Source organism: Grus americana, chromosome 1, assembly GCF_028858705.1.
Source record: "Grus americana isolate bGruAme1 chromosome 1, bGruAme1.mat, whole genome shotgun sequence".
Classification (NCBI taxonomy): Eukaryota; Metazoa; Chordata; class Aves; order Gruiformes; family Gruidae; genus Grus; species Grus americana.
Window position 1 is genome coordinate 399,413 of NC_072852.1, and position 27,891 is coordinate 427,303.

General features: G+C 51.3%; 1 protein-coding gene across 9 annotated transcripts in view; it reads left to right on the top strand.

Moving 5' to 3' along the window:
• The window catches only part of SHANK3 (SH3 and multiple ankyrin repeat domains 3), a 383,466-nt gene that overhangs the window by 139,417 nt on the left and 216,158 nt on the right, over positions 1 to 27,891 (top strand). For all 9 annotated transcript variants that reach the window (XR_008574833.1, XR_008574834.1, XM_054811562.1 and 6 more), the window contains exon 12: positions 629 to 965. Coding sequence is in view for 7 of the 9 variants with exons in the window: in XM_054811562.1 (XP_054667537.1) it covers positions 629 to 965 (337 nt within the window). In the remaining 2 variants the exon portion in view is untranslated. The remainder of the gene's footprint in view (positions 1 to 628; positions 966 to 27,891) is intronic.

The window sequence follows — 27,891 nt, forward strand, 5'->3', positions numbered from 1 at the left end:
GCATCTTCAGGTGGCTTCGTGAGGTCTGTTTGTTCTGCACACTCCTGAGGGTTAGGTAGACAGTCAAGAAGGGCAGGGAGCAGCTGGTATTTTATCCTGTGCGTTGTATTTTCTAGGCTTGCACTTGGCACATGCCTGAAGCTGTGGATTTAGGCCTTCCGTGCCTCCAAAACAAGAGTAAGCAGTGGCTGAGGTTACTGCCGGTGTCAATGTCCAGCACATGTGTCACCGCCTCTGAACCAGGGTGGCAGCTGGAGATGGGCTGGCAGGGGTCCCGCTGGCGGCCCCGCACACTCTCTCTGCGTGTCCTTGCTGGCACTGCCTCCCCCCCCCGGCAGCACTCCTTGGTGCTTCCTGAGATGCCACCTCCAAATCCTCCCCACGCTGGTGCGCTGCGGTCAGGCTCGCCTGCCCCATGTGCTCCTGGGGTGGTTTCCCCCAGGGTGGTGCAGGGAGAGAGGCTGGGAGCAGACGGAGCTGTGTCCCCCTCTGCCTTGGCCGTTCCCGCCCTCCCGGCCCAGCTCCATGCGCTTTCTCAGCCCTCCAGCTTTGCCGCCATCTTCCAGCTCGACCGTGGATGGCCGACGCCGACTTTATGCTAACACCGCTTTCCCCGGCTCTTTTGCAGTGCCTTTCAGAGAAACTCCCAGCTACACGAAGCGGAGACGGATCCTCGGTGCCGGCAGCCTCGCCTCCCCGCGCATGCTGCAGCGCTCGGCCAGCGACAACAACCTGAAGGCGGAGAGCCGAGCGTCCTACTCGCCCGTGCCCTCGCTCCGCAGCCTGCCCCCACAGCTGCTGGCACAGATGCAGGAGGCGGTGGGGGCCGGGGCAGGGGACGGCAGCCTGGCAAGCTCCAGCAGCGCCCGCAGCGCCCACAGCCGCTCCCCGTCCCTGCAGCGGGTGCAGGAGGAGAAGGAGGCCGACCTGCCCACGCTCCGGAGGAGCAGCCGCGGCAAGGCCAGGTGAGGGGCCAGGGGGAGGCAGAGTGAGGCTGCTCTGTGCCATGGCCGGTGCCTGTCTCGGCACCCACCAAAGCCCCCTGTGCCTGCGTGGTGCCGGGCACCCGCGGGACCCCGGGCAGAGGGTGGGCAGCAGGAAGGCCGGTGGAGCCCGAGGCAGCCCTGCGTCTCCCTGTCCACGTGCCGTGGGGAGCGGGGCTGGCCGGGGCCCAGAGAAGGTGCTGAGGGGTTTTTTCCTCCATCTTCTCCCCAGCCCTTGGTCTAATCTTGCGTCTCAGGAATATGGTAAGTGCATCAATGCCGCGTTGCACTTGTCGTTGCTATGACAATGAATGCATCTTGAAAACTAATACTTCTAGGCTGCACATTGCAGATAAGCCAACACCTAATGTGTCCCGACCGACCAGTGGTTATTGCGGTTATCGGCATTCTGCCTACGGGCACGGGTGGTGGCGTTGCTCTGCTGAGCCTACCGGGGCCCGGGAGCGGCTGATGGACGCCCTTGCCCGACCCACTGGCGACATGGGGAGGTCTTCCTTGTGTTTTGCGTGGTTTCCATGGCCTGTAGGTGCGGGAGCAACGTGGACCTCATGTTCTCCCGCTGCTCCCCGTCACTCACTGGCCACATGCAATGTGAACGTCGGCTCTGACTCTGCTCTGCACTGCTGGCGCTTGCCTTCGGCTGGAAGCCAGGTATGGGCACCCGTTCTGATCAGGAGGATGGCTGCTGCTTCCCTCAGACATGGGAAGCGTGTCATGCCAACTTCCCTCAGACGTGCAGCTTCCCTCAGACAGCAGAGGAGCTGTGGGAGCCTTCGTGGCCGAGGGTCCCTTTGGTGACCGCTGGGGCCAGGCTGTGCTTCAGAAGTCCTCTGTTAGTAGAGGCGAGAGCGACCCTGGCTGATGTAAAGCGGCCTCCGCTCAGAAAGGGCCAACGGGAAGCTCTGGTACTGTGAGGCCAGAGCAGGACTTTGAAGAGTGGGTACGGGGTCTGGGTTACAGCTGCGTTCACTAATGACCAGGAAATGGATTTGAGTGTTGAAGGACCGGTCTGCAGATGGCAGCTATTCACATTAACTCCATTGCAGAAACAGCTCTGAGCCCTGTGAGGCCATCTAAGGAATTTGGGGAAAAAGAAACATGTCAGTGAATAAAAAATAATGAAAATAAATGTAAAATTGCTACCAATGGGGAAAAAATTGAGCTACTCAAGTACCTGCTAGGATTCTTAACTCAAGAAAAGTTGCAGGATGTTTTCTGAACAGCCCAATGGAGGCCTCTGCTCTATGTGCAACTCCAGTACGAAATGCAGTGCTATTAGATGACCTAACAGCGTAGTGGATGCTAATGTGGAAAACAGTCTGATGCCTTGGTCAGAATCAATGATGACACCTCTGAGTGCTGCATACCTGGCTGGGCTCTACCAGTCAGCAAGAACAGCGTGAGTTAAAGGGTTTGGGAGATGCAGTGAAAATGATTGGGAATGAGAAAAAAAAAAATCTCGGCTTTGAAGAGAGATTTAGAAGAGCGGGATTGTTACCTTAGAAACGAGATGAATAGGAGGAAATATGTTAAAAATATTGAAAATACTGAGTGGCTTATCAGAGGGATATAGGAAACCTCTGCCTGTTTCACAGCACAGGGAGAAAGGAGCGTGCAATGAAATTAATGGCAAGCACACTCAAAACCAGTACGAAGCAGTGGTTTTTCTCCACCCTGCAGTTAGCTCGGGGATTCACTGCCTCAGGATCTTGCTGAAGCCAGAAGCACAGTATGATTATAAAAGCATTAGGAGGTTGGTGTGGGTAAAAAAATACTGTGGGCTTTTATAACTAGTAAGATTTTGGAAGTGTTCTCAGAATTACCTGGAGCACCTGATGGCAACGCAGGAGGAGGGCAGCTGGGGAGGTCGAGCCTTACCCAGCCAGGCAGTTCCCGGCAAGGGGAGGGCAGGAGCATGGCTGGGCACAGAGGTGCTGCGGGGTCTGGGGTCTGCTGTGGGCAGTGGAGCGAGGAGGGCTTGCAAAAGTGGATATCTAGTGCCGCTGCAAGAGCCGGGCGTCAGCAGCTGGTGTGCTGTGCCGCTGGCTCCAACCCAGGTAGCTGCCACCTCGTCTGCTGGCCCGTTTGCTCCCTGCCGCGTGCAGGAGGGTGGGATGCTGCTGCAGGCTTGGGCTGTTCTCTGACTGGGTGCACCGACCTCCAAAATACCTGCTAAGCCTTTGCGCCTGGGTTGACCAGCTCTGTGCTGAAGCCGGTGGGAAGGCTGCTCGCCATGCCGTCCATTGCAGCTCAGCAAGTACCCAGAAAGGGCAGAGGAAGGCAGCTGCCTCTTCATCCTACAGCTAAGTGCTGGTAGAGTGAGCGTCTGCCCCATTTTCTTCTGTCTCCTGCTTGTGCAAACTTTTAAAGGATTGCTGGAGGTGGCTTAATTATTCCTAGTCATATGCATTTTATAAAGTAGATATAAAAGTGCATTTTACTGCGTTATTTTCAAGTACTTGTATATTTTTGCAGGGATAGGAGGATTATGAAATTAATTACACTGAGTTTGGGGCAAGTGACAGTCACATGCATGCAGCCTACGTGTTCAGTGACTGGTACGTGCTGGTAAGTTCAGAGCTGTCAGGATTGTCCAGAGGTGGTCTTAGTGATGTGAGAAAAACAGAGGCGGTAAGTCAGAGGGGAGGAAAAGCAAAGGCTGTTGCTCAGGCAGCGGGGTTTGAGCTGGGAGCTGCTCTCCCATGTCCTCTCACATCACGGGGGGCCGGCAGCCCCGGGCTGTGAGCAGGGCAGCAAAAGGGATGTTCCTGTGTAGGGCTGGCCGTCCCCACGTGGCGCCCGTTGAAGAGCAGCGCTGCGTAGGGCCACAAAGCCCTGGAGGAGCCCTCGTGTGAGGGTTGAGCAGAGAGGGGGGTCTCCTGCCTGTCCCCCCCGGCCGCGGGGGCTGCCGGTGACGCTGGGGAGGCTGTCAGCACTGCCGGCCCTTCCCGCAGCTGCCTTGCGTCACCACCACCCCGCGATGGCCGGGGGTGCTGGGTGGGTGCCGCTCGCCAAGTCGCACAGGCTGATATTCTTTTAAATTATACAGATGTATGCGCGCACCATTGAGGTTCAGCATGAAGCTGTGTGCTAACAGGTGCTTAGAGCAGCTAATTAATAGTGGTATTTTGTTTGACCCAGTATTTCTTCCACTTGTTGTTTGGCCTTATCGCTCTCCGGTCGGTTCCCAGCGTGTCTGCGTTGGTTTGACAGAGCTTTTATTTACTCCGGGGATGGGGAAGAGCAGCGCAGTGATCCCTATCTCATCTGAGTACTCAGTTCCCAGGGATGTTTTATTTTTAAACGAGAAAGCCTTTGCTTTGTAGTAAGTGACAAGGCATCCATAAACACATGGAGTCCTCTCACATCTTCCTTGAAAAGTCTTGCAGAAAAATTGATTCTGGGTCAGATTTTTATTAGAGTAAATATCAAGAAAATTTAGTGTCTGCAATGTTGCCCCAAAATTCTTTATTTTGAAGGCAAAAACTCCCAGCAAAATTCAGGTTGTTTTGCAAATATATTCAGGATGGCAAAGAGAATTTAAATGAAAACTAGCTTAGTGTTAGCGTTTCATTTTTTCCAGAAATGATGCACAAAAGCCCCTCATGTGCCTGCGGGCTGCCTGGCAGTAGCCTTGGTGCTGGTGTTCAGTCATGCTAACAGCAGCAGCAGTTATTTGTCCATGCTGCTCCCACCACTTCAGCCACGGCAGTGGTTCTGGTGGCTGAGTCCTCCCGTGGACTGTGGCTCTCTGACCTCCACGGAGGCCGCGCAGAGGTCCCGGCCGGGGATGCTGAGCATGGCAGCACAGCTGTGACCTTGGAGCAGGGGTGGTGGGTGTGAGCCGGGGTGGACCATCCCTGCAGCAAGGGATGGACCGTGGCCAGGAGCCTCTCCCAAGTGGGACGGGCAGGGCTGCAAGGAGCCTGGAGCAACGGACCCAGGTGGTGCCAGAGGTTAATCCACCCCAGCAAGGCTTGGGTGAGCCCCACGTGGCGTGTCTGCAAATGCGTGGCGTGTCTGCAAATGCCTTTTGGTGGTTGGCTGCCTTTGTGCTAATAGCCCGCTCCTAGGAGCAAGCCCTGGGGGAGGCTGTTGCTGATGCAGTTGGCTCCGAACCCCCCAGTCATGTTGTGGATCGTCAGGCATCCAGGGAGGACCAGTGGGAAGGGTCTAACCCACAGAACACCGACTGTGCTCATCCTGCCTGTTCTTGGGAAACCCCGGTGACAGATGTGCCCTGGTGTTCTCCTCGCTCCTGCCTCCCTCTGTCCTCACCACTAGGAAGTTTTCTAGTGTCTGATCCGAATATTTCTTCCTCTAGTTTTCTTATGCCATGTTTACTCTGCATAGGTACGGTGAGGAGCTTGCTCACTTCCCCCTCGCAGCAGTCTTGTGCACGCTGAAGACTCCTTGCTATGTTTTCCTCCTTGTCGTCTCTTGTGTCGGCTGTTAGCCCCCGCTGCCTTGCCCTTCCCAAAGGTCTGTTTTCTCCGAGCTCCTGCTGTGGTTCCTGTCCAGGCTCCCACTGTCCCAGTCCCTCCCGGCAGTGCGGTGCCTGGAGCAGGCACACAGCAGCAGAGGAGAGCGGCAGCAGAATTGTGTTGCATGCTTTTCAGGCTGTAGTTTTGATAGCTCATCATATTGCGTTTTATGAAATGGTGTGATGTGTGACTCACATTCAGCGTGTGATAGCCTCCACGTTTCTTCCCCCCCTCAAAACCCACTACATAACCAGTGTTTCCCTATCTGAATCCTTGTGTGCAGATTTAGTGCCTTCAGTTTATCAGGATCCATTTAAACCCTAATCCAGTCCTTTGGAGTATTTTGCAGCCCCTGTGTGCTGCCTGTAGATTTGGCAAGGATCTTCTCCAGTCCATTGTTCATTGTGCTAAAGGAGGCACTGACCAGGTCAGCCCCGGGGTACCTCCACCCTTGGATGGGGAGGCATTGGAGGGTCCTTCTCCCACCCTGCGGTCGGTTGGTCTCGGGGCAGCTGCGGGGCTGTGAGGAGCCCAGCGAAGGCTGAGGTGCGCGATGGCTGCTCGGCAGCCAGCTCCTCTCGCCATCTGTCCTTGACAAATCCCTTCTGACTGTTACTGCATTGCTTCCTTCTAGGCGTTTGTTCCCATGTTGTTTTCCAAGATGTGAAGTGACGGTATTTCTTTAGCTTTTTTTTTTCCACCTTTTTGGCCATTTGCCATTTTCCACTCTTTCGGACATACCCTATATAACATGAGCCTTCAAAGATGACCTTAGGTGTTCTTAGATTGCTTCAATCTGTTCTTAAACTTCCTCCCAGATGTGTAGTCAGGCAAATCAAAATATTCTTAATTAATTCCTGCTTCTGGTTTCCAGGTAGGATTTTAACTCTCTTCCTCTGAAGTCTCACAGTTGATCTCCGATTTGAAGACAAAAAAGTATTAAGCACATTGGTCATCTTGGTTCCATCCATTGAAAGCTTTCCCTCTCTGCAGTTAGCCAAAAGAGCACCAGCGATTCCCAGCAGTTCCTGGGATCTTTTTCTTGCTGTCAGTGTATTTACAGAATGAAAACCCGCTTCTCTCCATGGTGGCATTTCTCTCATGCTTGTGCTGCCCAGATGTTTGCTTCTCTTAGCTTGTGTTTTTCCTTTACATGTGTCCATAGGAATCACTCCTGTTTTCTAGTTCATGTAGTGTGTTTGAAGTCAATGACCGTCTTATGATTTAGCTGGTTTCTTACTTCACTGCTTATGCATCCTCCATGTTGGGATAGGTCTGAAGTCTGTTTTCCTTTGCCTTCCCCATCATGGGATCATGTAATTGTTTGGGTTAAAAGCGACCTTTGGAGGACATCTGTCCCACCCTGGGCTGTCCTTTCATGAAACCTTGCCTCCCGTGTTCAAGAATGTATGGAGGGTCGCCTCAAAATGCATCGCTCATATTTCGCTGGTCTTTTTTGCTTTCTTCCTAAGAAGTGCCGAACACTTAGAATTTCATGATCAGTCCTGCCAGCATTACCTCTGCCTTCACATTTTCAGCCACTTGGAATCAAAGTGCTAGAAGAGCTTCTAAGGCTGTTTTCTGCACGTTCTCTATAAAAATAAATTGTCATGAATATAGTCCAAGAGCTTGCTGGACAGTGTCCTGATCCTTCCCCAGTAGATCGCTGGATAAATGCAATCTCTTATTATCCCTAAGTCCCATAATCTAGCATCAGAGGGGCGGAGCATAAGACACTGCACTGGATCAGAATGGATGTCTGCCAAGCCCGGTATCTTGTCCGACGCCTGCCCCCAGCATGTGCCTCAAGAGCAGGACACGTGCTGAGGAGACCAGGGATTATCCCCCCACTCCCTGAAATACCTTCTCCTTTGGTCCTGTCCCTGAGCAGCTCCGCAAGAGGCAATGATGTGAGTTGCTGGTGCGCGGCTGGCTGGTAGAGTCCTGTTCAGACAGACACTCTCCATAAAAACTGCACTGAGCTCAGTGCTCTTCAGCGGCAAGTAAATACAGACAGCGTCCTTCTCTAGCACCTCCCCTGAAGATTCTTGGCACTTTGCCACATTGAACAAACATCCTTCTTCTGAAATTGCTAAAACTGCAGTTATTGCATCAACTGGAACCTGGGGACTCTATTTCTAATATTCTTGACCTCTCCTTGGGGGGTTTAATAAAATAAATGCCTTGTCCCAATCTCTTTTTTCATATTATTACTTTTAACAATATGAACTGATTCACTATTCCCAGGCCCTTTTATTCCTCAGCAATGTGAATGAGATCTTTGCCCTAAGTACTAAGTCACTGGATTATTTATTTATTTATTAAAAGCCTTAGACGATTTGTTTTCCCTTCCTGGCTTTTGAAGGGGTTAGATCCATTTGATTTGTTCTACCTGCATCAGGGATTTGAGAAGAAATTACCACAATTTGTTTCATTCTCTCCTTCATGCCTCGGTTTTCAGCTTGTTGATTTGAGTCTCCTCTGCGTCTCAGCCGTAACCTTGGTCTCCCTACAGCAGCTTCTTAAAAATAAATCGCTGGGGTGGTGGGGGGGAACCCGAAGGTGGGTGGTGCACAGGCCATCCACTTCTCCGGATGCACCTGGGGTCTCCAGGCTGCTTACGGTCCTTCTGCGCTGTTCGCAGCTCAGCTGATAGCGCTGAGCAGCGCAGCAACGCCAGCGCCGTGCCTGTCGCTTCGGGTATGAGGTTTTATTTTAGGGGATAGCGGAGAGCGTGGGTAGGGGATCTCTTGCTGCTAGTGTGACACCGTAGTCCAAGATAAGTCCACCAGTAAGCAATTAGATGGACGGTGCTTTGTGGGGAAATGTGTGGTGAGGAGACCGAGTCCCCAGTCGTCAGACTGGAGACCTTGTGCAAGAAATGCGAGGTGTTTGCAGAGGAGTTACAGACTTGCGGAATAATTCAAGTTGGAAGGGACATCTGGAGGTCATCTGGTCCAGCCCTCCCATCGAAAGGAGAAAAGCTGGCTCCAAAAACTTGTTGGTAGAAGGGCCTCGTTGGCCCCTCACCAAGGGCTCCAGCTGCTGCAGCCGGGGTCGGGCTCAGGGACGGGGCTGAGTCAAGAGGGTGCAGGAAGCCTCGTCGGGGGCAGCCCCTTGGCCAGGGACCTGCCTCTGAGCTCAGGGCCTCGTTGCTGGTCCTGAGCTAAGCCGTGGGGTGCCGGTGCCTGGCGGGCGCTGGGACCTGCCTCGTGCCCAGGGCTTGCCTGGTAGTCCCAGGGTCACTGTCCTGCCAGCCCATCACCTTTGTCCCCTGGGACTGTGCCCCTGTCCATGGGGCCGGTGCCCTGCCCTCGCCTCGGGCTCCCGGCTCCCCGGCCCTTGCAGGGCGGCCGCTATGACTGCTCCCGGCAGGACCCGCTGCAGACCCCTTATGCACCCTGGAGCCGGCTCCCCTCCACCGTCCGTCTGCTGCAGGAGAAGGGCCGCCGGTGAGAGGAACCTGCTTTGGCAGAATGCCTTCTCAGGACAGTCTCCCCTTAAACGTGCAAGTAACCACCCACGCCACAAAATGTCTCTGAGACGTGCTGCTCCCCTCCATGCACGCCAAAACTCGCCTGAAGTAACTAGGACAAATGCTTTTTAAGTTTTGATAAACCAAAAGGGAATCTCAGCAATATTCAAGTGAGATTACTTCCCTGCCAGGAGTGTTTGTCTCTGTAATAGCTTTTTCTGTTTGCCTCAAAGTTCCCTTAAGAATATGTGCTGTCAATCTGGGATACCAGCGAAGCTTCGGGAGTATTTATTTTAGTTGGGCAAAATTAAAACGGGACTCGATCAGACGAGCGGAGATGCCCAGCAGAGCACTCTCCTCTGCTGGGGTGCAGATGCCTGCCCTGCCCAGGACCGAAGGCCACCCCTCATGACGATAGTCCCAGCTTTTGGCCAGGGCGTTCTTGCCAAATACAGACAAAAATCTGCAGCGGTTCAGAGAGTGCGCGATGCACACAGCTCTTACAATAAATATAACTCACCACCCGAATAAATAGCAGAGCATTTTGACAGGCTTTCACGTATTCTGTTGGTTAAAACATTGAATTTTGTGTCTGAGAATTATACTGCAGGATTTCTGAAGTGCAACAGAGTTTGCAGGACCCTCCTGGAGAGCTGTTTTGTTCCAAGTGAACCGGAGTGCCCAGCAGTGGAGGAAGGTCTTGGCATGATGGTAGAGAGAGGAGACGCGACGGGCTAGCGTTAGATCTGATGTGACATGTGGAAGAGGAGGTTAGGTCTGGGATGGCTGGAGCAGTATTTGGGAAGGTTTGACAGAGTCTGAGGAGCTGAAGTTTGAATGTGTGACATGATGCGAGCTGCTGTGGAGACAAACCCCGAAGCCTGGGGATGCTGGGAGGGCTGCCAGAGCCCGACGGTGTGGCGGCTCATTGGTGGTGAAGGGCTTAACGGCAAGAGCCCCGTGGTCGCATGTCCCACGGCAGGAGCTCCGTTGGTGAACCCCCGGGAACCACTGACTCCGGAGAGCATCGGAGGAGAGGCTGCACTGCCTGTGCACGGCTTTGCAGAAGTAGCCACCTTTCAGAAAACATGGAGTATTGAATGACAACAGTTTTACTGGGCTCAGCATCTTGAGGAAGGAGAGACAACTGAAAACACTTGCCTTGCTGGCTTCAGAAACATAACAGAAATTCATCAGAAAGGCCTGAAAAATCAAACGCAGTAACAACATCTGTAAGAGTGATATCGGAAGGGCTGGATGATCCAGGCAGAGCTACACAAAGCAGGCCCTTTGGAAGAGGAGATCATCAATAAGGTGACGGAGCGAGTCTAGGAGAGTATCTGAGAGTAAAGGGAGTCTGGGTTTGGGGAAGGCAGCATGAGCAGCCAAGAGCAAGGTGAAGCTGTCTTCCAAAGGAGGAGTTTCTGTGATGCCGGTGGGATCGGACATCTTCGGCCAAGGTGAGGTCCCAGAGCAACTGGCAGGATGGAGTGTCCCAAAGGAGAATTCCTTTACTGCCCTCTCCCCCCGAGCTGGCAGGGCAAATCAAGGTTTGGGAAGAGCAACCGTGTCCCCCTGAGCAGAGTACTGCGGTGGCAAGCGTCAGCAGGATTGCACAACATGTTTATGTTTAGCAGGTGGTGGCTACATGAGGGGAGAAGGGCTTAAACTGTAATGGGATTTTGTTAGCAGAGAATTTCAGTTTCACCAGTCCAAAACATTAAAACTTTACATTAGAAATGCTACAGTGATGTACAAATAACACATTAGAGTGGGTACCCCCCCCACCCCCGTACAGCGGTTTGATCTTTTTGATAGCACAGGGCTGGGAGCAGCAGGGTGAATGATGGAGATGAAGAGCAAAGGCCAAACAGGAGACAGGAGTGGGGAAACAGAGGGTAAAGAAGGCCACTGACCGGAGCTAACGCTCGAGGGTTTTGAGAGCTTTCATTAGGTTTCCCCTCGCGTGAGGTTAATAGGGAAACTAGGTACTTAGGAGTACGATGCAGAGCAACGCCATGAACTTTATCTAAGAGAAAGGAAATTATCCACATTAAAAATGAGTGCTGCAATGACAACAACATAGCAAAAACTGTTTAAGTCAGGCTGACAGCCTTTCGGAGCGAGTGCCAGTCCCTACTTTTACCCAAGCTGGAGGCGTTGGCTCCTGACTCCTGCCCCGCAACGGGCTCGGTGGGAGGCAGAGCCGCTGCCCCTGGGGCTGGCAGGCAGCAGGCAGCCTGTGACCAGGCAGCAGCTCTCCGTGTCTTCCAGAATCCTAATTCAGGACAGCCTGGAGCCCTGGGGCCCCTGCAAACCCTCCAGAGCTGGTCTTCGTGCCTCCCTCGCTCCGCGTCTCCGCATTGCTGGTCCCTGGCTTAGTGGATTTTGTACTATAGAGGAAACTCTGAGACTTCAAAGGCCGATGGAGTTTGTTGATAAATACAGGCGATGCATACCGCAAGGAGGAAATTCAGACAGCTTCTACATTTTGCTGGATTTTAAATTACTGCAGTCCCACAGGCTTCCTTGTCAGTGCCGCCATGAAAAAGCTCTGCTTTTTTATGAGGACTCATTCATTAAAATACAGAACAAAACGTTGAATGTATACAATGAGATGGAAATTAATGTCAATAACATGACGATGCTATTCTGTCACTCGGTGGGACACTGGTACCTGGCTGGAGTGCAGCCCCGGTCGCCCCAGCTGAGCGGAGGACACGAGCCGTGCCTCGAGGTGGGCTGCGAGGAGGGGTCTGCCAGCGGAGCAGCAATGGGTTTGTCCAGAGGAGGGGAATCGTCAGTGAAATTGAGGCGACACTGAAAGCTACCAGAAGGAAAGTGTTTTCCTTCACACCCAGCTGCGCCACGCAACTCCCGTGGCTTCATTTCTCACAATTGTACTTCATTGCGATCTGTGCTTGCTGAGATTTGCTGCTTGTGATTTACACTTGACGTGTGAGTGTCAGCTTGCTGGTGAGGAGGATGTTTTCCAAGGACCAGCTTACCCCCACGGGGTGTCCAGCCCCGCCTCGGCAGGGTCTGAGCCGAGGTGGCCGTGCATTGCCTGTGCCAGCCCATGGGCAGGTCAGTCCTGTGGATGTCCTGGCTGTGCCGGAGGACCACCCGCATCCTTCCCAGTCCAGCACTGTGATGTTGCTCTCCCAGATGAGCTTTTCAAACCACAGAATATTTCTGCTCGGAGCTCTTCCTTTCCTCTTTTAATTTTTTAACCTTTTTTTTTTTTTTAAGGGGTGCCTGCCTTCAGCTGCGGGGTCTCAGTGTGAGTTTCTTATCCCTCACTTGCAATTTGCATGCCCTGTTAGCAGAACGGCACCTGCTCTTCTCCCTGTGCCCATGGGGTGCACTTGGGCATTCCTCTGTCCCCATGCAGGTTCAGGGAGGGATGTCCTCAAAAGACCCGGGGTGAGTTTTGGCGTCGATGTGCGTTCCTGGCAGGATGCGAGCGGCCGCATGGCTCAGAGCAGCGGGCTGGGAGCGAAGGCAATGCCCGGCATGCGGATGAGCAATGAGAGGCTCTGCAGGCACGAGCAGCCCACACCTCCTCACCGGGGACCTGGAGAGCAGACAGCAACGCAAAGCAGTTTGAGCAGGTGGGCGATGCTGTCCTGAGGGAAGGTTTGCCAGGAAGGAAACTGCGTTGCAGTAGACAGTCATGGTTGTCTTCTCTGATGCGGTGCCCTGGTGCGTGCTGGGCTGGTTCCAGCGATATGTTTTCCGGATAGTGATGTGTCACGACTCTCAACTTGTGCTTATCTACGTGTTCTCTGTGCATCCAGCTGCTTTTCCCAAATATGTCAGTAAAACAATTTTTTCTCCTCTCCAGCATCCTCCAGCTGTGATCTCTGAGGGCTTCACACTGGGGAGTCAGCTAATACTCTTGACTTCAGTCTTTGAGTTATAGGAGATGGCAGACTCGCTGTGCTTTGCTCCTGTCCCTGAGGAGCTGTAGGTGATGTCCCTCGGCCCTTCTTCATCTTCAGCCTCCTGCTGTCTGTATTTACCTGCCGTGTTGCCCACCACCCTTCGCACCATTGCTGTGCCATTTCAGCACTGTTTCTCGGTGCTCCACCTGCAACCGCTGCCTGACGTGCCATGTGAGTGCCGGGCAGGAGCCGAGATGTCATTGCAGCCACATCAGGGGAGGCTTTGCCTGCTGTGCAGGTACTGCCAGAAATTAAACAGGCATTTTGGCAACGTAAGAGACAGCATAGTGAGTAGCAGCGAAGATATCCTGGTGCCTTTGTATCCATCAGTGGCACAGTCTAGTCTGAATAATGCGAGCGTTGAAGAGAGCTGTGCAGGGTGAAGGCAGAGACAAATGCTCTGAATTAGTGGGTGCCTGGAGATGCTTCTTGTATGCAGAGATGTTGGAAAGAACGGGATCAAACAAGGAGGATGTGATTTAATGTAACGGTTGGTTTGGAGGAGCCATAAAACCGGTGGTCTGTTCTGAGCAGGGTGGAGGCACCTGTTCGTAATGATGCCCTCCCTGTGGTGATTCACTCACGTTCCTCACAGCATCGCTGTTTCTGTAAATGTGAGCAGGTACACATTTATTTATAGATGATAGATGAGCAGGCAGGCAGAGCGGCGGCTGGTCGGCTGGTCAATACTGACTGCACTCCTCAGCGGGGAGCGCGCTCTGCTCCAGAGATGCTGCAGAGCCGGGTGCCCTGGCAAGGCACAAGGATGCTGTAGTGTGTGGAATCGGTAGATGATTTCAGTTTTGCCTGTACAGACTCTTTAAAACTGACATTGGCTGACTCACAGCAAAAAGAATGAGCCATGGAATGCTGAACTGTAAAGGAAGTCAGTGCTGCCTATCAAGTAACGAACCTGGGGAACTCCCTGTGCAGGCGCATGTGCTCAGCACCCGGGGAGACGCAGAGGAGTGATGCTTCTGGCCAAGGCATGAGGCTGCTGCTCACAGGAGTTATGGCAGGAGCATTACAGCTCCTGTAATGGAATTCCTGTGGGAATAGAAAACTGCCTGTGCGGGGGCAGGTTATTCCTGGCTTGCTATGGGTTTTTACACCTCCTGCCTTCTGAATTAACCCTGCCTCCCACTGCTGATTGTGCAGGCTGGACTTTATTTGCCATTTCTAGGGTTATACTTTTGTTTCGCCATAAACTATCTCAGTTCTATAGCACGGTGCATGGCAGGGGTTGTTGTTCCTTGCTCTGTGGCTGTGCCAGCAGCGGGGCTGGGCTGGCAGTGCTGCCCCGCAGTTCCGAGGCGCTGGTTCTTTTCTGGGAAAGCACCCGTCCCCTCAGAGCTTTTCAGCAGGCTCAGCGCTGAGTCCTAGAGCTCAGTGCGGCAGTGTGAGCCGTCCAGCCCTGGTGTCTGCCACCAAACGCTGCTCTGGTCCAGTAAGAGCGTGGCCAGCTGTGGGGAGAGGTGACTTACACTCCAGCAGGCAAAGAAGGGTCCAGTGTGCTTAAACTCGGCTAAGCTGCACATACCAAAGTTCATAAAGTGTCTGCATGCGTGCCATTGGTGCTTTGCTTCATCTGATGTTGCAGGAGTGGTGCTCACCTTGAGCACAACTGTCTGCATCACCAAAGTCTCGGAGCAGGAAGCAGACGCCGGTGCAAGGGGGTTTCCTGAGCACGGGAGGGACTGCAATAACCCCGACACCGCATGCCCCGGTGCGAGCAGCCCGCACGCTGCACACTGTGCAGGTGGGCACGAGGCCAGAAGGAGAGGAGGGAGCAGTGCTCATGGCACCCTATTCAGTGGGGGTTTGGGCTCCAGCACAGCTTTTAATTTTATCTAAAGATGGCCAACTTTGAAATACACATTAAATCTGGAAGGCCAGTCCATAATCCTTTTTTTTGCCTGCTTCTCCCAAACAAGTGCCCTAATGCAAGGCCAGAATGATTAAGCACCTCGTCCTTTGTAGTCTCATTTTGGCATTACAATTCTTGTCTGCCTGCCCAGAGAGCGGCCCTGGTTTGGCAGGAGTTTGGCCTTGGTTTGGACAGCGCTATCACTTGGATGACATGCTATTTACAGATTCACAGATTCACAGGATGGTCAGGGTTGGCAGGGACCTCTGGAGATCATCTGGTCCAACCCCCTGCTAGAGCAGGATCACCCAGAGCAGGTCGCACAGGATGGCGTCCAGGCGGGTTTGGAATCTCTCCAGAGAAGGAGACTCCACAACCTCTCTGGGCAGCCTGTCCCAGGGCTCGGTCACCCTCAGAGGGAAGAAGTTTTTCCTCCTGTTGAGATGGAACTTCCCGTGTTCCAGTTTGTGCCCGTTGCCCCTTGTCCTGTCGCTGGGCACCACGGAGAAGAGTCTGGCCCCATCCTGCTGACCCCCACCCTTTAGATCTTGATAAGTGTTGATGAGATCCCCTCTCAGGCTTCTCTTCTCCAGACTAAGCAGCCCCAGGTCTCTCAGCCTTTCCTCGTCCGAGAGATGCTCCAGTCCCCTCCTCATCCTCGCAGCCCTCGGCTGGACTCTCCCCAGTGGTTCCCTGTCTGTCTTTTTTTGGGAGGGTCATTAGGCTACACCTCCAGGACATAAGGCTGCAGCTTCCCCAGAGTGCCTGCCACTCCAGGGCAGGCACAGCTACCTGCTTTCCATCCCAGCAAGGGCTGGGCACGAGCGCTGGCGTTGTGCAGCCATACACCTCTGGGGCATCTCCGCCACCTCCATGGGACATTCAGCCAGGTGGGCTCACAGGAGGGACCAGGCACCCAAGGGTGGTAAAGAGGTGCCCTGGTTATGAGGCTGGGCTTCAGCCCATAATATCTGATATTGTAAGAATATTATGTCTCGGTTTAATGTTTATGTGGCTCATAACCAGCGTGCAGAAGTCTCCCTGTAAGACCGCCAAAGGCACTCAGGACCCCCGGAGCTTTCTGGTGTGAGCCATATGGAGTGACCCTCTGCTGAAGCAATGAACGTATCATCATTGCCATTTCAATGATGCAGTATTTATTACACATTTTTATAAGACTCCCTAGCTATGGTATCTGCGCCCCAAATAAGACCGCGCTTTATGACTTGGCATGAAATTGCTAATATTGCCTGGAATTTAGCATTGCTGACACTGGGTAGCAATATCTCAGCTGTCGTAAAGTGGTGGTGTTTCCCATTTATGGAGCTATTACTTTACGGTGGGTAGAAGTCTCGCCAGTGGCATTTACTGAGCTAGACTGCTTGTAGTGAAGATTTTTTTTAGCTGGTTTTAATCTTTCTGTTCAAATATCTTCCAATCTGAAATTTCCCAGGCTTTTCATTGCTTCTGGCTCAGTTTCAGTTAAAATGGACCAGAATTTTTCAAATGAGGCAAGGTGAAGGAAAAATGGTTGCAATATATTCTTTGAGTAGACATGATGCTTTAAAAAAAAAAAACCCAGCATGATAGAAAGCTAATATTTCACATGGGTGTTAGCAGTGAAGCAAATAGGTGACAGTGCTTCAGAGGAAATGAATTCCAATTTTGCATGGTAGTAGGGATTAGAAAAATCAGGTTTTGTAGTTATATATTTATTTATAAATGGCAGTCCACTAAATCAGGGTCCCATAAATGCTGTTGTGGTCTAGGTCATATCTCTACAGAGAGATTTACCTTGGCTTCACTTCCCTCTCCTGCAGTCACTTACTGATCCTTGCCCCAACAAAACTACACGGACGCCTAATAGAGCTTGCAGTTAGAAAGCCGAGCGCAGGTCCTTGTCTCCCGGGTGTGCCATGAGATGGTGATGTACATTCATGCCTTTGACCGCACTAAGCACTTGAGCCGGCGGTGACACTTCTTGCTCAGGAGCCTGAAATAGACCCTAAAATTCACAGCCCATATAAATATCTGCCTTAGAGCAGGGTGGGGAGCCCTTTCCTGCAGCACTTCGCTCACATTTCTCGTAGCACAGCTGTCCGTGTCGATGTGAGGAGGATGCCAGATGACCAGCTGGGCAGAGATGGTTTGACGAGCACTGGAGAGGCCACCTTGGGAGCTTGGGTGCCCCTCCGTCAAGGTGCACGCTGCTTTTCCTGGGGCACGCCATGGAGCCAGCCCTGGCGAGGGACCGGCACAGTTGTGACGCAGGCGATCAGCGGATGCGTGCAGTTTGGCACGTTTTTCCCTCCACGATGGAGCTCACCTTGGGATCCCCAGTGCTGGACTGGGAGAGATGGCTGCGGGGCGTGTGGCCTGAGGTGTGGACATGCTGCCTCATCTTCTGCTGCCTTTACAGGTGCCAGGACAGGTTTTGTAAAAGCTGTCACCTTTAACTTGCGTTCTCCTTTGAGGAGTGCCCATTTAGGACCTGCTGTTGTTCATATGTGAGTGCTCTGCACGATGGTGAGAGTGAGCGCTGTGCACAAACCCAGTGTGGAGCTGAGTGTTTGGCTTGCAGGTGGTAGCAGAAACCTGAGGTCATGATGGTCAGGAGCGCTTTGGCTGTTTCCTGCCCCAGCCGATGAGCAGTGAGTTCAGGTGGCCATGGACAACGTTGCCTTTTGAGCTGAGGTTTACCCAGAAGTCTGATCAGACATTTTTGCCTAATGTGTGATTCTTCTGTCCTCCTCCATGCCTTCTTCTGCATGGTCTTTCAAACCTCCTTTAATTCCAGGGTCACTGGAGCAAAAGGGCTCGTCTTCAGTCTGGAATCCCCAGCACCGTGCCAGTTTTCTGTGCAAAGTCTTTCCTAACAAACAGCAGATGCAGTGGTGTCTGCCTCCTTATTACAAGCCATCACTTTCTTCAGACTCTGTTTGAGGTTCCCATAACTGTAACATTGCCCCTTGTACCTGTTGCAAAAATGGTTTTTGTGTCGTTTATGCCTGTAAACATTTTTGGGTCCCACTCTGGCTGCTATAGTGCTGCGGGGGTTATTGAAATAGGTTGTTGCCCGTATCAATTTTCCCCTCCATAGAATACACACAGTTGTACTTACCACTCTCTAAGCAATATAGTATCCTTCCCTGACTTGAAAACTTCATTAAAAATCCTTGCTACTGGTCCACTGCTGTCATGTGCTAGCTCCTTTAGAAATCTGAGGCGAAGATCATCCAGGGTCCTCGCTGAACACAACAAACTCTGGGGCTTGCCTGTTCTTCCTCTGTGTTGATTTCCATAGTCTCATCTCCATTAGCCAGTCAACTTTTGCATTGCATTCTTATCAAAAACTAGGGCAAAGCATTAATCTAATTTTTAGACTATCTTTATACCACTCTCACCACATAGCACCTCACTTCTTTTGTCTGTGTTCTTCTTTTCTGAGTGTCAGAAGAGCTTTTCCCCATTTGCTTTAATTTCCTTCGCAAGGTTTTCTGACTGCTGCAGTTTCACAATCCTCGCCTTTTCACTGCCTTCTCACACAGGAGTCTTTCCAGGATTTTAGTGTCTTATTTCTGAACCTGCCCGCTCCCAACTTGTTGCCTCTATTGAGAGAAAGAGACCTAAACTCCCCCCCAGCAGCGAATTATGCACGTGGATGCACTAAGTCACTCAGGGTCTCAGACTGGAGTCATCCAGCAGGAAGAAGGAAGCTGCAGGTGAGTATATCCATTGATTTAGGAAGGGATTTAAAAAGCCCTCTTTAGGCACAGACCAACTTCTGTCTACGTGAAGTTAGACGAAACTTCCCTCGTGGATGATCCACCTGATGTTTTTCCTGGAAGAAGCTGATACTGGTCACTACCAGGATTTGAAGGACTGGTAAGCTGGTGGGCACTGGGAGCCTGTGCTTCTGTCTTTGAACAACTGAGTGGGCTGTGAAATGATTTTACATACAGAAGGATCACCTGAGTCTTGTCCTGAGAACGAAGATGGCTCTGAACTTCTCCTTAATGAAAAAGAAAGCTGTAGGTTAAACTGATGGCACATCAGACTTGATGCCTGGCTCACCAGAGGAGCCTCTGCAAGCTCAGGACTGGCAGCAACAGGCTGGGGAGAAGATTCCGTCTGGCTGCACAGTTCAGAAAAAGGATCCGTCATCATTCGCAGCATTCATAGCAAAACCCTCCTGAATACGATCCAGGCAAAAGCCCGGCATTGCTTTGCTGTTCCCTTACAAGGCGTGCTTCTAGGGAAGAGCCACCTGAAAATGCTGCATGATGCTGAACATGGACCTGGTGGGTACGGCTCCAGAAGAGTCTTGCTGATACTGACAGCTCTCAAAATCATGGGCTCTGTGCACAACGGCAGCCAAAAAAGCCAACAAAACATATCAGGGAGGAGGTGGAAAGTGAGGTGGGCAATGACATCTGGGGTTTTGCTGCTCCTGCACGTACACACATTCAGTGCTGTGTGCATGTCTGATTCGGCATCTCAAGGAGGAAGTGGTGGAACTAGAGTAGGGCCAGAGCAACTGCCCTATGAAGACAGACTGAGAAGGGTGGGACTATCAAGCACTGGAACAGGCTGCCCAGGGAAGTGGTTGAGTCACCATCCCTGGAGGTATTTAAAAGACGCGCAGATGTAGTGCTTAGGGATATGGTTTAGTGGTGGGCTTGGCAGTGCTACGTTAATGGTTGGACTTAATCTTAAAGGTCTTTTCCAACCTAAATGATTCTATGATTCTGGGACTCTCCAGTTTGGAAAAGAGAAGGCTCCAGAAGACACATGGCCAAGGCTTACAGAACTCACCGAGGCAGTGGATACAGTGCAGACAAAGCTGCTGTTCACCAAATCCTGCAGCGTTAGAAGGAGAGGACTCTCAAGGAGACTAGTGGCAGATCAGGTGAAACCAGACAAAACCAGGACTTCTTTATGCAGCAGGCAGTGGTCGTCTGGAGCTTGGTGCCGTGGGAGGCCATGGAGGTGGACAGTAGTGGCAGGTTCAGAGAGAGAGTAGATGAATTCCTGGAGAGCAGGTCTTTGCACAGATTGTAACGGGACTGGGAAGGGTCATTCCTGCTAACGTCCCCAGTGCGATGACACTGGATGCTGGAAGGGACAAGGGGAATGGACCACCCAAAATGGCCAGGCACGTGTCATTTCCTTAACAGGATCTTGTAATGCTAATGGACCATCAACTTGGTCCTGTGGAGTATGTTTTATTGGTTAATTAGCTTAGAATGAGATTGTTACTGTCGTTGTGTTGTATTTCATTGACCTCAAGTTTGTAGAGCGTGTTTCAGTTCCCACCCTAGATGTTGAAACTGTCATGGAAAGCTTTTGGCTTTCAGTATGTGCCAGAAGTTGCAAGCAGCACGCATGTCTGATTGCATTAGATGTGTCATTGGTAAGATCTGTTTCGGTTAGGTATGATTTCCAACCTCAGGCCTTATCTCCCTCCGTATTAGAGCTGACACAGCTTCGCTCCAGTGTTGCTGTAGAGTTTCTGCATGTGGGAACCCTGCCTGGGGCAATGCGCCCATCGATACTTTGGATGTGCTGCCAGAGCTGCTGCTTGCTTTGTTGGGGCTAAGTCTGCGACTTCGGTTGAGTGGAACTTCTCAAACCACATCCCTGAAGTTTTCTCTCTCTTGTCTCAGTTGTGTCAGTTTGAGGATGCCTTAAAGAAGAAGGATAACTCTGAAGAGGCTGTCCAGGTCCTGACACAGAGCTCGTTCCTGGGGCACTTGGCCACTTCTGTCACGCTGGCTCTGACCAACGTGTCTCAGTGGGAATGAATCATCTGAGGCTGGCTGAGATCTGGCCCCTGAGACTCTGCCAGTCTCAGGGGTCTTTGGGCGAGCCGGAAATGGAAGGTGGCCTTGGTGAGTGTCAGTACGGTGCCATGCCAGCCAGCCTGCCCGTTCTGGCTCCCACCAGGTCTTTTCTCCAGCACCTGATGCCTGCCAGGGGCAGAGGTTGGATCAGTGTCGGACAGCCCTTTCCTAACCCACCTCTAACAGGCTGGAGATGTCCTGAAGCTCAAGAGCTCTGAGGGCACATCCCTCCACGCAAGCTTGGAGACTCACAGAGAGGGGCAGTTACCTTTGCTGGTCAGGCCCTGCATGCCTCATAGCTTGCAGCCTGTGGTGATAGTGGCAACTGAGAAGTTAGTTTGTCCTGCAGAGTTCTTGCACAAAGTTGCTCAGATTGTATTGAGAGCCCGAGAATTGCACGTTCAATGGCCGAGCAGAAGACCATCTCTATAAACGCTGCTGCACCCTTGCCCTCAGCCCCTGCACCAGCGCTGCCTCCAGCTTGGTGAGGGGACTGCTGGAGCTCTGTGGAAACGGCTCCTTGTGTCCTCTGGATGCCGTGGATTCTTCCATCCCTGTGGCCTGAGTCTGCTCTTGTGCTGCTCCAGTATTTCCCCAGCCATGGCTCAGCTAAGTCCCTCATCTAGGTGAAACATCCCTTCAGCAGCTTATGGTCATCTGGGGGTTGTTTTGGACTACTTCAAAAGGAGGAAAATGAAATGGAAACTCCACGAGTCCTCTTTGTCTCTCCTAGAGTTTCATTTAAGGTATTTACATGCTCTAGAGATTCTCTTGCACACTGACTACCAGGCACATCCCGCTCTTTCCATCAGCTCTTCCTCCTAATCAGATTCACATATTCAAGAACCAGTTCTAAAATTCAATCAGATCTCCCTTCCAGTTGGCTAATGTACTTCAGCAGATTTTTTATTATTGGAATATATTAAATTATGTTGTTCCTTTCACATTTCTTAAGGGTGCAGTTCTAGTTTCCCTTTTTTTCCCTGAAATGAATAATCTTACATCCTGCAAGACCACATACACAGGACTGCAGCAAACGGAGCTGTGTGTTTGTTCATTTGCCATCCCCGCAGAGAGTAAGGTCTGACATGCTTTTCGGCTAAGGCAGTTCAGCGAAGTAATGTTTTGTGACATCCTTAAATCCAGTTATTTTGCTGCTGGCTAATTTGTCTGCTAGGGTGCAGGCAGAATTCAGACGATATCAGTTGCGCTGGCAGATAACTTGCTGGTACCTGTGGCAATTCCAGCTTTGCCATTTAGATGCAGGCCCGGTCTATACGCCAGCTTCCCCAGTTTTGGGGGGGGATCTTGTGGAGGGGAAAGGCCGGAAGGACGGCTGGGGCTGAACTCGTTTGTATAGTTGTAGTCCATGGTGTTCAGGCGAGGAAACAGCATTGGCAGTCACTGCTGCAGGAGGGTTTTATCAGCGAGACAATCTGAAGGCTTAGTCAAAGACAAAGAGTAGATACTATGGTGACAATCTATGTGAAGAATTGCCGCTACTGATAAGCAATGTCTTCCCCTCAGTTAAATTCCAGTTTGTATATTTATAATCTGCTTATCTAAATTTCCTATGTACTTTCAATTGAATATGGCATTCTACTTCACTTCCTATATTAAACTGATGGGTAGCGTTGCCGTGCACAGCAAACCAGCTCTCCTAGTTCACCCCAGACGTGGTGAAGTTTTCTTGATCGGTGAAGCTATTGTCCCTCAGCCTTTACGCGAGAGGGCACGTGAGCTCTGATTACTGTTGCAGAGGACCTGAAAGCTCTGCCTAAGGAGTGGGTGCAAGTGCGGGTTACTGCTGGGTGCTGGTCCACAGCGATTGCCGGCCCAGGAGGGCTCGCGTGGTGGCATGGGCTGGCCGCAAGCGATGTGTGGGCTCCCAAAATCGTGCTGGTAACGTCAGGGTGGGGACTACTGTGTTACATCAGGGTACCGATAAGGACTGCTTTGCTCTAGGAGCTGTGGCTTCCCGTCCCTTGACTGATGTGCTCGAGGTCTTCTGGGGTGACACGGCTGCCTTACTGCAGCAGAGAGCTCTGCCGTGGCTGGGGGTGCTGGCAGCCAGACAGGGTGCAGGCAGCGGGGCTGCGCTGTTGAGCACCGGAGTCGGGCCAGACCGGCCCATGGCACCGTTCCAAAAGCCTTGGTTAGCCAGGCAGGAGGCGGGCAGCTGGGAGGGGGTCCCAGGTGCCTTCTGCTACCCGGGGATGGGAAGCGTGGTGAGCTGGCTTGAGTCTTCCATGTTGCCTTTTGTCTCTTTGCAATTTGCAGTTGGTGGGAGAGACTGGCTGGCATGGAGCCTTGGCAGAGACCCGGAGTAGGGGAGGTGCATGTTGGGTGGTGGCAGAGATCACCCTTCCACAGGAGCTGCTGCACATACGATATCATACAACCTCATTTTGTGTAGAATTTAGCATACCCTGCCTCTGCCTTGAGCGTGTTGCAGAGCCTGTCGCTGTGGCCAATGCAGGAGACGGCGATTAGCGGTGTTTGTGTTTTAGAGGGCAACGGTGACACGTATGAAAGAAAGGCAGCAGCAAGACGATGGTTTGAGAGAAGGTGTGAAAGCAGGTGAGGAGCTCCCAAGGTGTGAAGGCACCTGGAGGGTGCTGGGACCAGCAGGAGATGGGGGAGGAGGCTCTTCCCGTGAGATGGCCCGTTGCGTGCAGAGACAGAGCGGGGCTACAGACACCTCTCGGGGGGTCCATCTCCTGCAGCTCACCGAGGGCTGGGGTGCTGGGGGGTACCAGATGTGTGTTTCTCTTTGGAGAAAGGAAGGTAATGAAACCCATCCTGTCCACACTAGCTCCAAGAGTGGGGCCTGCTGGTGGGTTTGTGGTAGCATGGGATGCATGGATGGAAAAATTTCTGATCTGGAAAGAGTGCTGTAGGGAAAGCCAGGGCAGTGACGTGCAGGTGTTGGAAGAGGGAGGTGGGGGGGGACAAGGCAGCAAGATGGGGAGGGGATGATGCTCTGCCCCACAGCAGGAGAAAACACACTACAGGAGAGCTGGACCTTTGGGAAGTGGCTCCACAAAGCTCAAGGCAACGAGGGGGATTGCTGCACCCCATGGCCAAGTGTTTCTGGGACACGTGCCCACGGGGGATGGTGCTAATCTGGGGAGCCTCAGGGTTGCAGCAGCCTCCCCTGGGCTGCATCACCACCCCACTGACACCAGCCATGACCCGCAGGGTCTGGACTGGGCAGGATGGGGTCCTCTTCCCAGAGCATTGCTGTTTCCATCACTGGTGGTCCTCTGCAGCTGGGCCTCGGCGTGGTGCAGGCAGGCTTCGCAGTCGTGCAAAACACAGGCAGGAATTGGCCCAGGGTCACACAGGGGTAGAGGACAGATGGAGTCACCTCCTGCCTGGCCACAGTATGTGGAAGCTGAATTCATATTTTACAGTGCTGTGAAGATGCACACATGCATATATTATATATATATAAATAATTTATTGTGGCTTGCCCTTTATAATCCATGATTTAGGTTTTAGGGAGCGTGTGCATCTTTTTTTATTATCAGAAAATTGAGTCCTCTTAGATTTATACTGCTACATGTGCAGTTCCCCAGCAAAGGTGAACACAATAGATCTAATCTGTCTGGGTGACAGTGGACATTTGATATAATGCCCTGTGTTAAATGGTTTGTTCTCATGGAGAACATGGCATCGTGCAGAGGTGTAATGTAAATAAGCAGTGATCTCAATATGCAAGAGCAGTGGGTTGCTGAAAGGGGAAGTGCTGGGGCGGAAGGAGATTAGGAGGAAAAAATCAAGCGTCGGTCTTGTGAATGGTCTTTAGTGTTTTCTCTAGTGTCCTTGACAGAAGGAGCACACTCTTGAACTTCACTGATGATATAAAGTCAGTGCTTAGGAGGACTGGAATATTAGGAAGAATTTGAAGGATGGGAAAACTAGAAATAAGATAAAACAGTAAGCAAGCTGTATTTAAAAGATAACAACAAAAATTTCTACTATGAGTTCATAGTTGCCTTATCTGTTAGAAACAATAGAGGAAAATGTTTGGGGATATTAATCAGAAGATGACGGCCAGTGTCTGTTGTGACGTGAAGGCAAGCGCTACCATAGTTGTACAACATCCCCAAAGACTTATTTTAAGTACTTTGCACCGTTCATCATTACAAAAGCTCAGAAAAAGATGAAGAGAAGCTAGAGCAGAGGAGGGCTGTCGGTAGGACCACAAGACACGGGGGTGACCATCATGGGACCAGGCCTCCTTGCGCCCTGGACCCTGTCCCCAGTGACAGCCGGTAGTGCCTACGCACGGAAAAGTCGCAAAACAGAGGAAATGCCCAGGAGCGACTCCCACGACGTGTTTGCCCGTAACTGGTGAGCAGCGGTCATCAGGCTCCCTGAGACAGAGGTTGCCTATGGGTTATCATCATCATTAACCAGCGGTGGATCGTCCTTCGTGAACTCATCTAATCCCTTTTTGAAGTCATCTGTGCTATTGACATTCATAACGTCCTGCGACACTTAGTCCCTTAGCTGAGTGAAACCACGTTTCCTTCTTGTGTTAAACTCCATGTCCCTGCCACAAGGTTAACTAAAATAAAAGCACTGGAAAATGGGCTTGTTTATCCTAAAGAATTGGAGACAGAGATGGGATTAAGCATCAAGAAAGGCCAAAATTAACAGCAGTGAGAGACAATGTTGGTACAGGTACAAGTTGGTATAATTTTTCCATACATCACTGTGGATCTGGAAGATAAAAAGTGACCCTTGGAGCTGCAAGGGGAGTTCTTCCAGTAGCAGCACCTTGAATCAGGTGTTATCTTTTGAGTCCTCTTTGAGTCAGCTTGGTATCTTTTGTACTTAATGGCTCTCAGTGCAGAGGTTTCTGCCTTGAGTTTGTTCTGTGGGGTTTTAAGCCCATGTAAACTTTCCTTTCCACAACATCAGACAGGGAGAATTTTGCAGCTTCCTTACCCATACGTAAGTACCTCCTTTTCTCCGTTGCGGACCAACCCTCGCCCTGCTTTGTTTTACACTGCCCAGGTCCCGCAGCGGCAGAGCCTGTGAACAGCAGATCCCTATTGATCTTCTCAATCCCACCCTTGGTTTCACAGATCTCTGCTGTGTCCCCCCGGTGTTCTCCTCCCGGGCTGGGGATGCTTTGGTTATGAATCATAGAATCACAGAGTAGTTTGGGTTGGAAGGGACCTTTAAAGGTCATCTAGCCCAACCCCCCTGCAATGAGCAGGGACATCTTCAACTGGATCAGGTTGCTCCTTGTGCAGAAGCCATCGTAGAACTCTGCTGATGCCCGTGACAGTTCCTTGGCCTCTCCCAGATCTGCAACAGCCTTTTGGAGGCAAGAGACCAGAACTGCACAGAGATTCATGAAGACAGGTTGACTCTTCCCAGAAATTCCTGTTTGTCCATCCGTACAGTAGTCTTCATCTTTAAATAGCCTCTCAATTTGGCCGGCAGAGATAGCAGGTTTAATGCTGTGCTATTTGTCCCCCAGAAACTTTTTAAAAAATTGCTGGCCCATTTGCCGTGTTCTAGCGCTGAAAGCAGATCTGAGGAAAAGGTTACACACCACACTCACTGGTCCAGCTGTTTCCAACTCGAGTTCCTGGTGAGTTCTTACTGCCCCTCTGCTGATCTGCTTTTCTGTTGAGTCCCGTCAGGGCTGAGGCAACCCCTGATACGCCGTCAGGCGGGAAGAGATCCCGTGTGGGGCTGTCGCCAGCCTCTGTCCAACCTCCTGAAAACACAGATGGCAATTTTCATTTTGTTTTTCTACTGTGCCTTTATTCTCTCTGAGCACTTCTTTTATACCTTGGTTATCTATTGGTCTTTTAAGTCCCTGGCAGGTTTTCTATTCTTGATGTTTCTGAAAAATGACTTACTAGTTTTTAGGCTTTCTGCATGTTATTCTTCCAACTCCATGTTTGCTCTCCCCGCTCTCCTGCCCCCCCCATTTAACAACATAATACACGATCCGTCCTGGTTTTTCCTATTGAAATACAACTTTGTCTTTTTGACTGGCATTCCTTTCTGCTTATAACCTTAAGAACCCTACTATTCTTTAGGTCTAAGTCCTTCTCGATGGGTAATATGTGTCTGAGCATCCATAACATGTCTTGAAATAGTCTCCAGGACACCAGCAAAGGCTTTACTTTTAATAATCCCTTTTAGTTTCTTAATATCAAATTTAATTTTTATGAATTTTGAAGTCTCTGTGTTTTAAACTGAGCACAATGGTAGTTGCTTTATCAGCTTCCATTGCTTCAGCAAGATTATGAACCTAGCAATATTGGGCCCCAATAATGACTATTAATTAATAAGATTATGAGCTACAGGATGCTCACTGGTCAGTGCGAGGTCAGGAATGCATTTTCCTGCAGTCGATTCCCTGCCTGGCTGCTCCACTGGCCATGCCTAAAAATTTAATCTTGCCATGGTGCCCCGACATGGTGTTTGCTCAGTTTGTGCAGAATTAACCGGCGTATCTCGTTCTCCTGGTTCACTGACCTCTCTGGTCTCCGGCAGATTACACTCAGCATCCCTGGGTGGCTGGGAGTGTAGCCGTAACCACGTACGTCTCCTGCTGGAGCATCAACCCCTGGCAAGTCTGTGTTCCTCATTGGCACACTTGTTAATCTGATTTAGCTCTAAGCCGTCTTCGCAGTGATGCACCTCCTCCCCTGCGAGTGCTCGCTCTGCCTTCCCCGAACGCTCTGTTACGCTTTCCTACTGCATCCTCCTTCCACTCAGTTTCCAGCACTTCTGTTGTATCAATACTTTTATTAAAACTAGGCATTCTGGTTCTCCTGTCGTATTAGACTTCCAGCTCCTGTACAGAGGAACATATGCACTAGTCTGGGGTTTCTATTTTTTCATTCTGTTTGTGCAACTGCTCTCCGTGTTTTATAGCTGACTTTTGCCGGCTTCTGTCCTATCTCTTCATGGCTTCACCCCTACAGCATGAGTCATCCCAAAGCAGGTGCTTTTCTGCATATGCTGGCTTTCCTATCCCTTTAGCTAAAAGCTCTCCTATAACCTTGTTAATGTTAAATCCCAGCAGCTTGCTTCCACCGTGGTTTAGAAGTAGTAAGCCTCTCCTCCATGGGTATCCTATTTTCAGAGTTTTCCCTAGTTTCTAATCAGTACACATCCTTCTTTTTTACACCATTGTCTCAGTCATGCAGTGGGATTTTACCTCCCTGCTCCTCTTTCTGCCTTCTGCATGGCACTGAGGGTATTTCAGAAGACATTAACATGCAGGTCTT